At 39.6% G+C, this 13951-nt stretch overlaps 1 protein-coding gene across 4 annotated transcripts in view; it reads right to left on the bottom strand.

The window, feature by feature from the left end:
* ccny (cyclin Y) overlaps positions 1-12003 on the bottom strand; it is a 45859-nt gene extending 33856 nt beyond the window's left edge. For all 4 annotated transcript variants that reach the window (XM_026179376.2, XM_026179373.2, XM_026179375.2 and 1 more), the window contains exon 1: positions 11288-12003. In XM_026179376.2, the coding sequence (XP_026035161.1) occupies positions 11288-11441 (154 nt within the window). In that variant the 5' untranslated portion in view covers positions 11442-12003. The remainder of the gene's footprint in view (positions 1-11287) is intronic.
* Positions 12004-13951: the final 1948 nt, after the last annotated feature.

Below are 13951 nucleotides of genomic sequence, written 5' to 3'. Positions count from 1 at the left end.
TGTGTCTTCCCACTAGAAAGCCAAATCAAGCCAACCGGGACACCAGAATGAGATTGTCACAGACAATTGGATTTTCATTAACAATCTGTGAATCAGTTAATTTGTTTCTAAAATGGAAATTAAGTCCCTCTGAAATGATTTGTTAGTCCTTTAGGGAAATCACTGGCTTGTGCCCGCAAAAACAAGAAGTTGTCAAGCAAATGAAGAGTTTTTTGCAGGCTGTAATTGTCAGTGTCTTAAAGCAGACATGATTCAAACCATCCCCACCAACAACAGCCACTCAACAGCTGATGCAGCTTCTTTGCTTCATCAAAAGCACATTTCACGTCTGGCTCCTATCTAAAAAGCTGAGGCTGTCCTGTTAGTGCAGCAGTGTGCCTAAACACAAGTAACTAACAACAATACAGAATTCCTCCCGAGATATGGTCCAAAAACAGACACTACAACACCGATGAACACGGCCTTTAACATGCCGGTTCCCAAGTACAAAGTGAAGTCTGACTGTGACAATTTGCACCAATGTGAAAAAACCCCAGGTAACAGAGAGATGAAATCACAGCTAGCGAGTGTTTGTTCTGTGTGCTGCCTAATGCACAGTCTGCCCAAACAGCACCATCACCTAAACAAAACAGCGAGAATGACCAAATGTAGCTGCGTGCTGCATGTTGCATTTGACTAAACCAGTTTCCTTTTGTAACTGTGCTGACTGGTGATTAGGGAAAGAGAAATCAATACTGACATTAAACAACTGGCAGAAAACGACTTTAAGAGGTAGCAAAATATTATTTACACTGCCAATTACTGACCCACTGTGGCATATATTTCATGAAAAAGGTCCTATGAAAACTTAATTTCAGAAATGAAAATGGATAATTGCTAAAACTGGATTCTAACAGTTGTGATTATTCTAAATTAAAACAGAGTGCTATAATACAGTGTGGGATCAGTTCGTTCCAGAGATTTCTGTTGGGCCTAATTACTTAAAATGTTAAATTGTACAATGAGAATGTGATTAAACATTAGAGCTACTCATCAGAGAAGATGAGAATTACACAATATTGATGCTTGCTGTAAGGAATCAGTTCGGTAAGGAGTGGGTAATATTGATCAAGACAACATCGTTTAACACATTTTCAAGTTTCACTGGCTTTGGTCTCACTGTACATTTCAAAACAAGCCTAACTAATACCTAACTCTCCATCTAGTTGAACTCTTTTAGACACAGGCTAAGGTGCTTGGAAAGAAAGCGACTGGACTTTAAGTTTCATGAAGATGTTTCACCTCATCTGAGAGTTCCAGGTATTTAAACCACAGAGGGTCACTGATCACACCTCCTCACATGAGTCAACCTGTGAAAAGGAGTGGGTCATTATCACCAGAGACTTCCAAGTGAAACCATTATAACACCTTGCCTCACCATATCATGTGACCTATTAAGGTCACCTGTAGATGTGAGTGGAGGTTGAGGCGCCTGGGAAGGGATCTCAAAACTGCATTTTAGGGGGCAGACAGTTGGTGTCGTAACCACGCCCTCTGTTCAAAGATGGTGACAGGACGTGGTGTTTAAAAGTAAGGAAAATGCAAACCTGTCAAGTTAAAGGGAAGTTAGTAAGTCATTGTGGTGCTGGCATGAATGTTGCACTTCTTAAGTCAGTTTGTGTGTTTTTTCTGAGCTATATGTGAAGATCAAGACGATTTTGAACACTTAACTATTTAAAGGCTTCCTGTTTGGGAGTTGTTGTGTGGCTAACATGGAGCCAAAGATGACTATAAAGTCTCTTGACTTCCTAATGGAGGAAATTTCTACTATCAGGTTGCAGGAGAAAAGCATGCTTGATATTGTGGAGGAGGTAAAGCTCCTCTGCATCCAAAATGCAGAGTAAGGTTGCAGACCTGGAACAATACTCCAGCAGGAAAGAGGTAATGTAAAGTACTTAAATGACAAACTGTAAAATATTCATTAAACTAAACTGATCGCTGGAGGAAGCTAAAGTACTTCCTCCAGCAGGCCATCAAAAATATGGTGGATCTGCAGTTTATATCAGTAAGGAAGCTAAATAAATATTAACTGATAAATATTAACTTACGGTGAAGGGGTCAGATTAAATCAGCACTCCTTTTCGATACGTAACTGAATCAGAACAGATGACGTGACACTGAAATATATTTTGCTTTATTTTGTGCAGCATTTTTTCCTTTTCTTTGCCAAATGAACTTCTGTATATTCATAAACAAACAAGTCCAGTCGCTTTCTTTCCAAGCTCCTTAGACTACCGTGACCTGGATGACTAAGACCTCACACAGACATATAATTTAGACACATGGAAAATCAAAGGTTCAACTTGAACACTGATTTTCCAGCTACCACGATGGAAATGGACCGACAGACTAATCCACATTCAAAGTAGCTGTAAAACCCTCACACCTGTGACCGCATTACATCCGACCGCTCTGCATCGGACAACAATGCCCCTTAGCCGTTTCAAACTCATGCTCAACCACAGCCTCTTTCACACTCTTATGCATCCTACTCCTAAAATCAGTGCTGAACCTGCTTTCTCCACTTAAACTTTTGTTAATGTCCTACATTTACTAAAGTGCATTTTAACAACCCACCCAGTTTGCACGAGAAACCACTTTCAATATGGGTGGAGAGGGTAACAGTGACAGCCCTGATGCTACAGAATTTAAATTTGCTTAACAAAACAAGACAAAGTGAAAGTCACATACAGCCTATCGGCCATTGTCTGTTCTTCTTTTAGTTAACTAAAAGACTGCGTAGTTATTTTGTTAGTTCTTTCATCAGGTAATTTTGTTTTTTCTGTTTAATAACAAAGGAGTGGGAGAGATGTCAAAAGGCTGCTACACCATCCACCATTATGTCCTCTTTAGCTGAATGGTCAGACAGCTCAATGTGCTTTGTGAGTTATAAAAAAGAAAAAGACACAATGTTTTTCTTTAATTAAGAAGAAGATTAACATACTTTCAGGGACTGCAAATCTGGCATTTTTTTTAGTTTTTAAGCCAAAATACAAAATTTTGTAGCTTCCTACAGCAAAGGATTCAGAGGTTGTTTTATTTTCAGGGTCACATTCAAGCACTTTTTACATAGAAAAATGCACCACAGACAAATACTGGAAAAGGACATTGTACACTATACGCATATTGCACCAACTCAGAAAACACATTTCTCTTAAAAATTAAGATTTGCAAATGTGAACAAATCAGCCTGTTAGAGATATTCATCTCCAAGGCCAAATTAATAAGTCTTCGCATGAGGTATGGATGCTTCTTTCCTATGCGACAAAAAAATAGGAGACAGATTTTTTTTTTTAACTAGTTAAGCACCCACACACCCAAAAATGGGGGCAAAAGGGAGGAGATCACGTTTAATCGGTTATAACACGAAGTCAGAAATGTAAGTGCCGACATGAGTAGTGTCCACAGAAACCTCTGAATCGCAGCTAAAATCTCATATAAACCATTTCTACAGACACCAAACAAAGCAAAGACACCAAAAAGTTTAAAGAGCAAATGCATCACCATGAATTTGTGGACAGATAATATCCATATTTTGATTTATGATTTTCTGGAGTTAAATGTGAACCGAAGCATATTTTCAAAGGTGTTATATACTGTAAAATACTTTTAAACATTAGGTGAGGGTTATAAAAAGATCTAATTTTTTTTATGTTTGAGTCACAGCAACTTTGACATAGTAACATCTGCAGTAATATGTATACATCTGATGACATCTCACAAGTGTTAGCTTTATTTGATACCAAAACTGTTTACACAGAGTTTTTAATTGCAGAGAAAATTTATTTTGGTCATTTCATTTTTGAACAGAAAGCTCAGAAAACCCCTGGAGGTCTAACAGGTTGAAGTTAATTCCCAATAAAACCAACTGTGAGATGTTTGACTACATTGCTGTCTGTATTATTGTCATAGTCATAAATGATCACCTTTAAAGTGTTTGTGCTAATAACACCATGAACAGATGACACACTCAGTTTAATTCAATATACAAGACTTTAAGAATGCACAAGCATCTACCTAAAATCTATTTATTTAGTCTATCATCTGTGATATTTTTAGGTACAATTATAATGTACCTTAAATAAACAGGCAACCTTAAAGTATGAAATATTAAAACACTTAAATTTGTATGTTGTCTCAGTGGCTGATAGTGCCACACAGGCCTCAATGTGAGTTGAAGCCATTTATAATTTATAAAAATAAACAGATTTTGAATGAAAGCACAAAAAAGTGGCTATTCTTTGTGCCCATATGGATCAGTCCCTCTTATTACCATTATTTCCTTAAGCCATAAGTTGGTTAGTTAAGTGTCAGATTAACGTTTAAAGCTTTTACTTGAGTGAAGTAACTCACATTACTGCTACTGCTAAGTAATGTTAGCTAAATTCACAGCATATTCAATAAATCCCCATGCCATAACTAAGTGCTATAATAAGGCTGCCATACTCCATCACACGCATTTCAATCATTTCTAAAGCAAGTTTAGTGCACTCATCCCCTGTTTTTTTTAGACTTTGCGACTTGTGTTATTTCTCTACCTGATAAGAAAACTATTCGGTCAGATAGTTATTTGTGGTGAATGAAATACAATTTCAAGCACTTTTAAGCACCACATCTGAAATTTAAGCACTTTTCAAACCTTGAAAAGACAATATTACAATTCAAGCATTTTCAAGGTTTTCAAGCACCTGTACGAACCCTCAATAATGTAAGACTGTCCCAATTGTCTTTGAATCAAATCAATTAATATTTTCTGGTCAGATATTTGTTTTGATCATTATAATGCAAAACTCTTAGTTTCCTTATATGTTGCTTCCAAGGTGCCAGACATTCTCGTGATGTTGAGCAATAGTTCTCCAGACTTTACAGCTACTCTAAAGACTCTAAAACCCTTTCAAATTCTTTCTTTGGACATGAGCTGCTTTTTTCGCTGATTTTCAGTGCATTCTTGTACCTTTTCTGTTTGTTAAGTCAATTAAAACTGACCTGTGAATCATTCAATCATCCAACAGCTATCTAGGTCAAGGGACGAGGCAGTGTTACAAAAAAGACAAATTCTGTCTTTTTTCTTTAGGCACTCTGTTTTTAGCAGCCTGTCAAATAAACACATCACTTCTTCCCTATTTCTCAGTTGAATGCATGAAAAATGCCAAAGATAACACAATAGGTGATTCCCATAGAGACGAAAATGTGGCCCATCTCAGCATGATGTGCAGTGTGTCCTTAAAAAAATTTAAGGATACTGCACAGCAGAGGACAAAAGAAGAAGTGGCAGCTACGTGGCTGCGTTGTCACAAACTTGGGTGTCCACACCAACCACGTGCCTATCCAGCGGGGTGATGACATTACCTCTCAGCCTATTATGGCTAAGAGGTATAAATCTACAGCTAGAGCTGGGCGATAGAACAATAACGATATGTATCGCGATATAACTTTTTCTCGATAGAAAAATTCAACTATCGCGATAGACCTCGCCGCTCTTGTCCTCTTAAAAAAAAAAAAAAGAACAGCCAATCCAATCCAGAGCTGAACCAATCACAGCCGCAGCGTCACGTCACGTGACTTGTTACGTACAGCACAAGTGCCAAGCCGCACATGTGTATTTGTTTGGGAAGCAGCCAGCCACCGTACCACCCGGGTAATGGAGGAAATGAGTGTGCCGACTAGAAAAATCAACCGAGCGTGACCGAAGAGAAAACAGATGATGGTTCCAATGCCGTAGAGATTGTCGAACGGAAGAGCCATAGAAGTTCCGTAGTGTGAAGGTATTTCGGCTATTTCAAGTCTGACAAAAAACAGAGTAGCGTGCACTGTAAATTGTGCCGAAAGCAAGTCTGGAAATACAATAAACTGGTGCATGCGCTACGTCCACACGTACCCCGGTATTTTTGAAAACGCAGATTTTTCTATGCGTTTGCACCTTTCGTCCACACGTAAACGGCGTTTTTGGTCACTGAAAACGAAGATTTTTGAAAACTCCGTTTTTGCATTTACGTGTGGACGAGAAAAACAGAGAAAACGCAGCGTCAAAGGTGTGCGCATTTTTTGACATCACACTGTGCGCCACGTTATTGTTTCAGTGAAATGAATTTCTACAATACTGTTAATTCTACTCTCTGCAGTGTTTAAATGCTTACATATACACACAGTTACTGTCCGTCCACACATACGACTCGGTTCTGCTTCTATGCCCCAGCTTTGTTTACTTTTTCCCACAGAGGCTTCTAGACTTCTGATTGGCCAACATTTCTGCACGGTTAGGAATCTAGCGCCACCTGCTGCTTTGGCATGTTCATAGCAGCGTTTTCCTTCATTTCTGCCTTTATGTGTGGACGGGATTATTTTTTAAAACGAAAACTGAAAATCTCCGTTTTCAAAAATACCCGTGTACGTGTGGACGTAGCCTCAGTCTCTGACTGGAAGCGCTAATTCGTCATTTGGCTTTTGTCAGACTAAAGTAACTGTTAAAACTGTTTGAAAAGCTAAGCTATACAACAAGGAGAGATTGAGAATTTCCTTTTAGTTCTCAGTTTATTTGATATTGACAAAAGTTAGTCAGTTTTGTCTGTTCTTCTGTAACACAAGCTAAGATTTATTTTTAGAATTAATATTTTGTTTCTAAGTGGAATTGACAATTTAGTTTGTTTCGTTTGTTCTATTTTGAAACTTAAACGCTTTAGCGGCTGCCTTTTGTGTAGTTTGCAATATTTGCCTTTATTTATCTGAAAAAGTCTCATGTTCCTTAAGTACATCTACCCTGTTGAACTTATTATGGGAAATAAATATTTAAATAAAAACAAGCTGCTGATTATTACAAATATAGTTATTTGGCTTATATCGTGATAGATATCGTTATCGCCTGAAATGAAAAAAACATATCGTGATATGAAAAAATCTTATATCGCCCAGCTCTATCTACAGCACATGAACAGCATCTAAAGTCACATCCTCGAGAAACATGAAAACATCCAGCAAAGCTCTGCGACAGGTTGGCTCAAGATTTGATTTGCAACATCTTAAAGCTTTGACGTGCAGTTTTTAATTATGTCAATTTTCAAATATGAATTTCTGCAATTCTGCACTTGGCATGGTTCACATGGGTATGGGTAAAATCCCTACTTAAAGTAAATCTAACATCTATATACTTACAAAAGACATTTAACAAATCAGGTTTTTAGGAATATTTTCACCTCACACACACTCAAAATAAAATAGTATCATACACCATAGATGTAGGTCAACTTGTCTGGAAATCATAGTTAGGAGACTCCCCGGGCTCATCAACCAGGCATGAATAATCCATGTCCAGATTTCAATTAGCCTGCAAGCAAGACTCATCAGTGTGTGTGTGTGTGTGTGTGTGTGTGTGTGTGTGTGTGTGTGTGTGTGTGTGTGTGTGTGTGTGTGTGCATGCTCCAGAAATAACTAATTTTAACACTGATGAGATGGACAAATGCTGGGCCTGAAGCCATTGCTCATTTACAGATGTCTGTGGTAAGTAAAATCCAAACAGGGTGAGGGATCCATCTGTTTAATCACCTTTCACATTTCTTTGAATTCTAAGAGAGAGCAAGAGGTTTAGTTTTACCGTTACTTGGTGCTGCTGAGCTGCGGTTCAACATTACAAAGGTCTCTGATCAAATTAGGCTAAAAATAGATCTGCTGTTGATTTGGAGATCCCGCTCACTATTCTGTGCAGCAATGAAAGTAAAGAAGCACATAGAGGTCTAATCATTATCTCTGTTCAAATCATGTCCTCTGTTTCCCTCTCATTTTCTTCTACAGGGAGTGTTAAGAATAACTTTTAAAAATCTAGCTCTCAGCCAGTAACAGACTTTCCATTCAGAAGAGAGGAGAAACTCATGCGTTCACCTTCTTAATTCTAAATAAATAAATAATCAGAAATATTACCTGTGGAAATGTGTGTGATGACAGACAAACTCAAGGTATTTAAAAAATATATATTTATGGTGTTTAGTCATGCTAATAAACCCTTTATACACACACACCAATGCTGCATTGAAAAAGCCACCTTTTACAGATTTTTAGAAACACATCTTTACATAACTAGTCGTGAATTTTTTATATCAAATGCATTTAAAATAGAAACCATCTCGACTGTGTAATCTGCTCAGTAACCACACAGGCCACCAGTCTAACAACACCGGAGAGAAAGCACAAGTATTTTAACAGCAATATCCTCTCATTTGGAACCAGCTGCTTAATTACATATTACGAACTTGACCCTGACAAATCTCTGCATGGGCATTGCTATACATAATCTGCAAAACAGCCATAACAGGGCAGACTGAACATAGACAGTCTATACAGTATGATTACAAAAACCCAGCAACAGAGCCTTTCATACTTCTAAGTAAGATGTGCACTGAGGTGGTTTGTTTGCACACACAAACACACATGAGTGTGGTCATGTGTTGTCACCACTGTCAGCAGTTTTTTTTTTTAATAAATCACGAGCTCTGTGTAGCCAGGGTAACGTAAATAATAATACACAATACAAAGGGGCAGAGATGCACTTTGTACAGCTAAAGTCATATTATATCGAATGTATATATGTACCCGTTTCCCTGGACAAAGCTGTGATCCTGTGCAGGATACACAGATGAGTCTTGTGCCTATGGAATGCTATTATAGTTCCAGTGAGAGGGTGAAGGGGTCACTACCTAATCACTAGTGTAAATAGCCTGGGACAAACACAAATAACCAGCATGGAGTCTGCCCTTGTGTCCTGCTTTCTATCTATTGTAAACGGCACAATGCTGAGCTTTGTTTCTGGATTTGTTGGTTTGTTGGTTACTTTGAGCTCTTGTCCAGTGACTCTGTGAAATAAAACAGTTTACTTAACTTAATAATCTATCTACTGAAGGTCTAAACAACCAAAAGCATTTATTTATCCAGGTAAAGGTTTATGGTAGCATTATATGTTTAAATGCTAGATTTGTCATACTCACTGTACTTCTTATACTTGTACTCCTGATAGAATGCCGCGGTCACTGACTGATGAAATCAAACTGCAGGTACAAGCTGCCAAACATGTGTTTCCCTTGAAAGCTGTCTGGGCGCGTGGATAAATCTGCTCTTTATTAGGACTGACCTCACACAACTTCTTGTGAAAGTGTTATAACCATAATGAGAGGTGTGACTGCTTGATAACAGCAATTATCACTACTACTACTGATCTGACTTTACATATATCACGCATCTACTAGATTTGAATAATAAACGTGTCTGTTTAAAAGTGGACTGCACTGAGTTTACCTCAAAACCCAGTAAACACATGGAAAATAAACAAGCTGGAGCAGGACTGAGGCACAGGGCTGTGTAATCAGGAGCCGGGCTGTGACTAAAGGGTGTTTTTAACCGTGAAGCCCATCTCACAACTGGCGCTCCTCATCAGACACAGCCTCTATCACGGGAGATCTGTGGGTCCAGATGAGGCAACGGGAGGCCCAGGCAGGCCCCTCCTTGCAATGCCTTTGAATCCCCAAGAGGACCTGAAAGAACTAGGTAGAAAGGATTTCTGTGCTACTTTGCTTAGCCTGTTGGTATCCAAACCCACATCTGAAATATCAATATCAGTGGTTAGCAACTAAGAAATCCTTTGCAGCGTAAACATCCAAATACTTATTAAAAGCCACGCAGGCCAACACTCACACGACCCACTCCACGACTGATCCATTATTTAGAAAGCTGCTGAAGAAACAGTTCAGAGCTTGTATTCAAAGCACATCATGTGAGCCCCTCTTTCAGACATGCACGTTTGCATCGGTCGGCTTCATGTTCAAATGTGCACCCTTGTCACTTGTCTTGTCTGTAACACTCATGACATCAACCATAACAGGTCAGACCTTGTAAAGTTTGTGTTGCTTTACACGTTAACAGACAGGCAGGGGTACGACTGCACGTCCCTAATTACAGTGCGAGTTGTGCAGCTCACAAAAAAATGCAACCACTTTGGAGAAAGTCATAAATAGCACTGAAAGAGAAACAAAAATGAACACATTTCGGTCTTTCCACCATGTTTTAGTAAGAAAACTCGTATTGCGCAATGTCATGTTCGTAGGAAATATTAGGTACACAATGGTACACATCTCCTGCCTGGAAAAAGGCATTAGACTGAGAGCAGTACACTGTAGCTTTGGCGGTGGTGGTGGTTGGAGGGGACCAAAAAAAACAAAAAAACACTGCCACAGTTGAGAAACTGTGATAAGTCCGCTTCAGCAACCAGCATTGGGGCTGGTTCCTGCTAATGTTTCACAGTTACTGCACATCTCTTCAAGCATTACTGGTAATTTCCTTACTGCTATGGCATGCTGGTATGACTTCCTTTCCCCCCATTCACTCCCTCTCCCTCGTATTTCCTTAGAGTTTCTGCAGGGTTTCTTTGATTTTCAAGGATACACAAACAGGGACACTTAAGGCCTGGCTCGAATCGGATGAAGTCACTGACCCTAAATAAATTTGTTTCAGTCAGACTGAAATACTACTGATACTCAAATGCTACATGTCTCCAACGTCTGTGTTAATGTTTAGAGGCCAAAAGCAGTGTCACTTGACTTTTATCTGTGTGTGTGCGTGAGAGTGTGAATGTGCTGGTGTAAATGAAAGTTTAAACTGGTTACACATCTCCTACTTAAAAGGGAAGTGAGTGGACACCCTGTCCAGCACCATCACCTCCCACCAGAACAGCGACCCGCACTCAAACTGCCCTGCCTTATGCATTCTTTCACACACAGACGCTTAACAAAAATCGTACAAGACAAAGGTCCACCCTGAAGACATCGGACTCATTCAACCTGCCCACTGTTGTTTTTCTATGGCAGTGTCATAGGAATGAAAGGTATCAGTGAAATTGTTCTTTTTTTTTTATCTTTTTATCTTTTTTTGAGGAAAACTATCCTCATGTTGCAGCCATCCAAGCTTGGAAACATGAAATATGGCAGATTTACAAGCTAGGAGTCCAAAGAAGATGAAGCCCACAGTTACCGCAGTTATTGGTATTATGGGAGGGTGGGTCCTTCGCACAGACATTGCAAGGTCGCATTACCTGTTTAATCGCCTATTTCTGCAGAAGCGTGAGCATATTGGAGTAATAAAATCACAATATATGAAATACTAAACGATTTGCAACACTATTATAAAATAATATCAATAATATCTTGAGGAAAAAAACTTGTAGTTTCTTATTTTTATTTAAATGCCATAAAGAAGCCAGTCTGCATCTTACCATCTATATTTTCTCTGTCGCTGATGTGCTGGAGGTTGCAACCCGTGTCTTCGCGACTCAGCTCCGGCTCGGGCCGGTAGGGCTCCAGCCTGGAGTGGTTGCTTCTCCGGTGTTTGGGGCTCGACGACACGCAGCAGGAGGTTGTATTGCCCATGTTTGCGAAAGCAGCTTTCGGTTGTATTCCTCAAGCCCAACTCCACCCGGCAGGCTTTCTCCCTGCTGTTGCTGCTAGCCTTACTACAAGAGGAAAAAACGGGGCGGTAACGCGGAGACGGGACCCCGGTGCAAACGAGCTTTGCCCTGGTACAATTTGCGTTACACGCCCTTCTCTCGCGTCCACGGCACGCTTAGTTAAACAAATGGAGCCATTGGGAGCTACTAGAAAAAACAGAAAAAGAGAAAAAACGCCAAGGTTGGCTAATGAAAAAGAAAACCAGCTAAATGTCCACTTCCAAACCTCCAGGCGAGGGGAGGTGGTGCCCCTGGATAGCAGGCTTCGGTATCGCTGTCGACTCCCTCGCCCTGTAATTCCTCTCCGAGCGTGCGTTTACTCTCTGAGACACATTTTCCGAGCACTGTTACTTTATAACGATACGGATATAAGAACATGGCACTTGAGCTGGTCGGAGAGGAAGATGTTTTTGCTCTCAGCGCTACATGGTTGCCAGAGTACTGTAGACTGCTGCTGCTGCTACATCCGCTGCCGTGTTGCTTTCAGGTACTACAAGTACAGTCAGATTTTCGACAACCAAAGTTGCTTAAGCAGTTTCGAATTAGGGGCCGTTAATGGCCAGAAAAGAAAGCATTTGTGATTATAAAGAAATTGAGGGATAAAAGTAACTCCCGAGGTAGAAGTGCGCTTTGATTTTTATTTAAAGTTCCTTTAAAAAAATGTAGCTCAACATATAAATTGCAAAGACTATTACTCTTATTAAAAATTCCACGCTCCCTGCCGCTCATAAACATATCTTTTAAAAAAAAAAACACTGCGCTGTGGCTGTGATGGAAAAGGTTCCGGTTCAAGTGGGTAGTTACAACCGTGTAATAAATGCTCAATTATAATACCGTCTACAGGATACAACCAAGGAAACTAAGGAATGTAATACAACGTAATGACGCTACGTTTCGTTACCCCATTTTTTAACCGATATTTTTATGCAGTTGTTGGTGTATCTGTAAACTTAAAATAGAAAGCCGTTCATTTTGCTTGAAAAGGTGAATGAACTGTGCTGTTTCCCTGGTTATGACTTGTTATGGGCACAAACACAGACGCCTGTCCACACCCGTGTTTGTGTACAGTAAATTACTTGATCTTGACTAATGACTGGCAAACCCATACGGGGCTTTCCTTTGCATGTGAAAAAATCTTTGATTTTTGTAGTATTAACTGGATTTTTTTCTGGTTGGGGTTTGGGAATGCAAACAAAGTGAAGCCCTGAAGAATAATAGCCAGTTCAATCAGGACGTTTCTTCAAATGTACGACAATGTGTATTTGTAAACCGAGGCTGGAAAAATGAGAAAAAAAATCCTGTTTGCAGGATTGTATAGACTGAGATGACCAGGCATGATGCTGTAGTGCAGCCTGCTGGTACTGTACCTGCACTGCATTTTATGACAAGCTTATCTAAAATTTTAAAAACATGTATTTTGTAATTTGATCTTTTTTTCCATTTCTTTTCCCCCCTACCAGTTACCAAGATTACAGACTGTGCTGTGCTTTTTATTCTATGAATGCAGTGTGGAAGCATTCATGGCAGGATTTTGGATGATTAGTCACTTCAATAAAGCCCATGGTATGTTTTAATTAGGATGTAAGATGTACCTGCACAAAGCATTTGATCTGATAGCATAGGTCAGGTATGCAAATGCAGCATTTAAACTCAAAACAGCTGTATTATACTGTTCCCAAATAGTGGATTCTTTTCTCTCTGACGATGGAAGTGTTTAGAGACTGGACAGGAATAAGGTTTCACAATAGGCCCAGGTGCAAGGCTGGTCTCAGTGATACTGGATTCTTTCCTTTGTTGCTTTGTTACTAGGTCTCTGAGGCAAATTACACATAGGAGTGACACAAGCACTGCACAATCAAGATCCCTCATTGCTATCCACGAGTCCCTTTTTTCTCCTTCCATCCTGTGAGCTGGTTAAATATCAAGCACAGATTCTTAATATTTTCCTTTTTAGAGCAACAATTTCTCAATTTGCTAAGCATGAGAATAGCGCTACTAAAGAGAGCAGGAAAATATTTCCTTTCCGTTGGCACATCTGTGTTCCACTGGTTGTGGTTTAAGAAAATGTGCTTAAGAGCACTCTCTAATCTTCCATTCGTCCATTAAAAGTGCAGCTCTTCCACAAAATGTCTGTCACCTGCAAAAATGCAACAAAAGAGAGGAAATGACTGTGCTTTATTAGTGACAGTCTCAGTATCAAGGTGAGCCATCACCATCAGTGAAGAACGGAACGTCATGTTCCAAGCAGAAACCCAAGGCTGAGACTCAGAGTGGCAGCGTCTGCTTTAATGGAACTTTAGCTTATAAGGTCCGTGAGGCCTTTCGTCTTATCTCTCTAAGCCCAAACTAATAGCAAATGAACTCCCGTTGACTAGTTTTAAGTCATATGCACGTCTTTAACATTTACTGCATGTGAGAAGAAAGACACAGAGA

This window comes from Astatotilapia calliptera, chromosome 9 (assembly GCF_964374335.1).
Source record: "Astatotilapia calliptera chromosome 9, fAstCal68.1, whole genome shotgun sequence".
Lineage (NCBI taxonomy): Eukaryota > Metazoa > Chordata > Actinopteri > Cichliformes > Cichlidae > Astatotilapia > Astatotilapia calliptera.
This window is presented reverse-complemented; position numbering and strand designations above follow the sequence as displayed.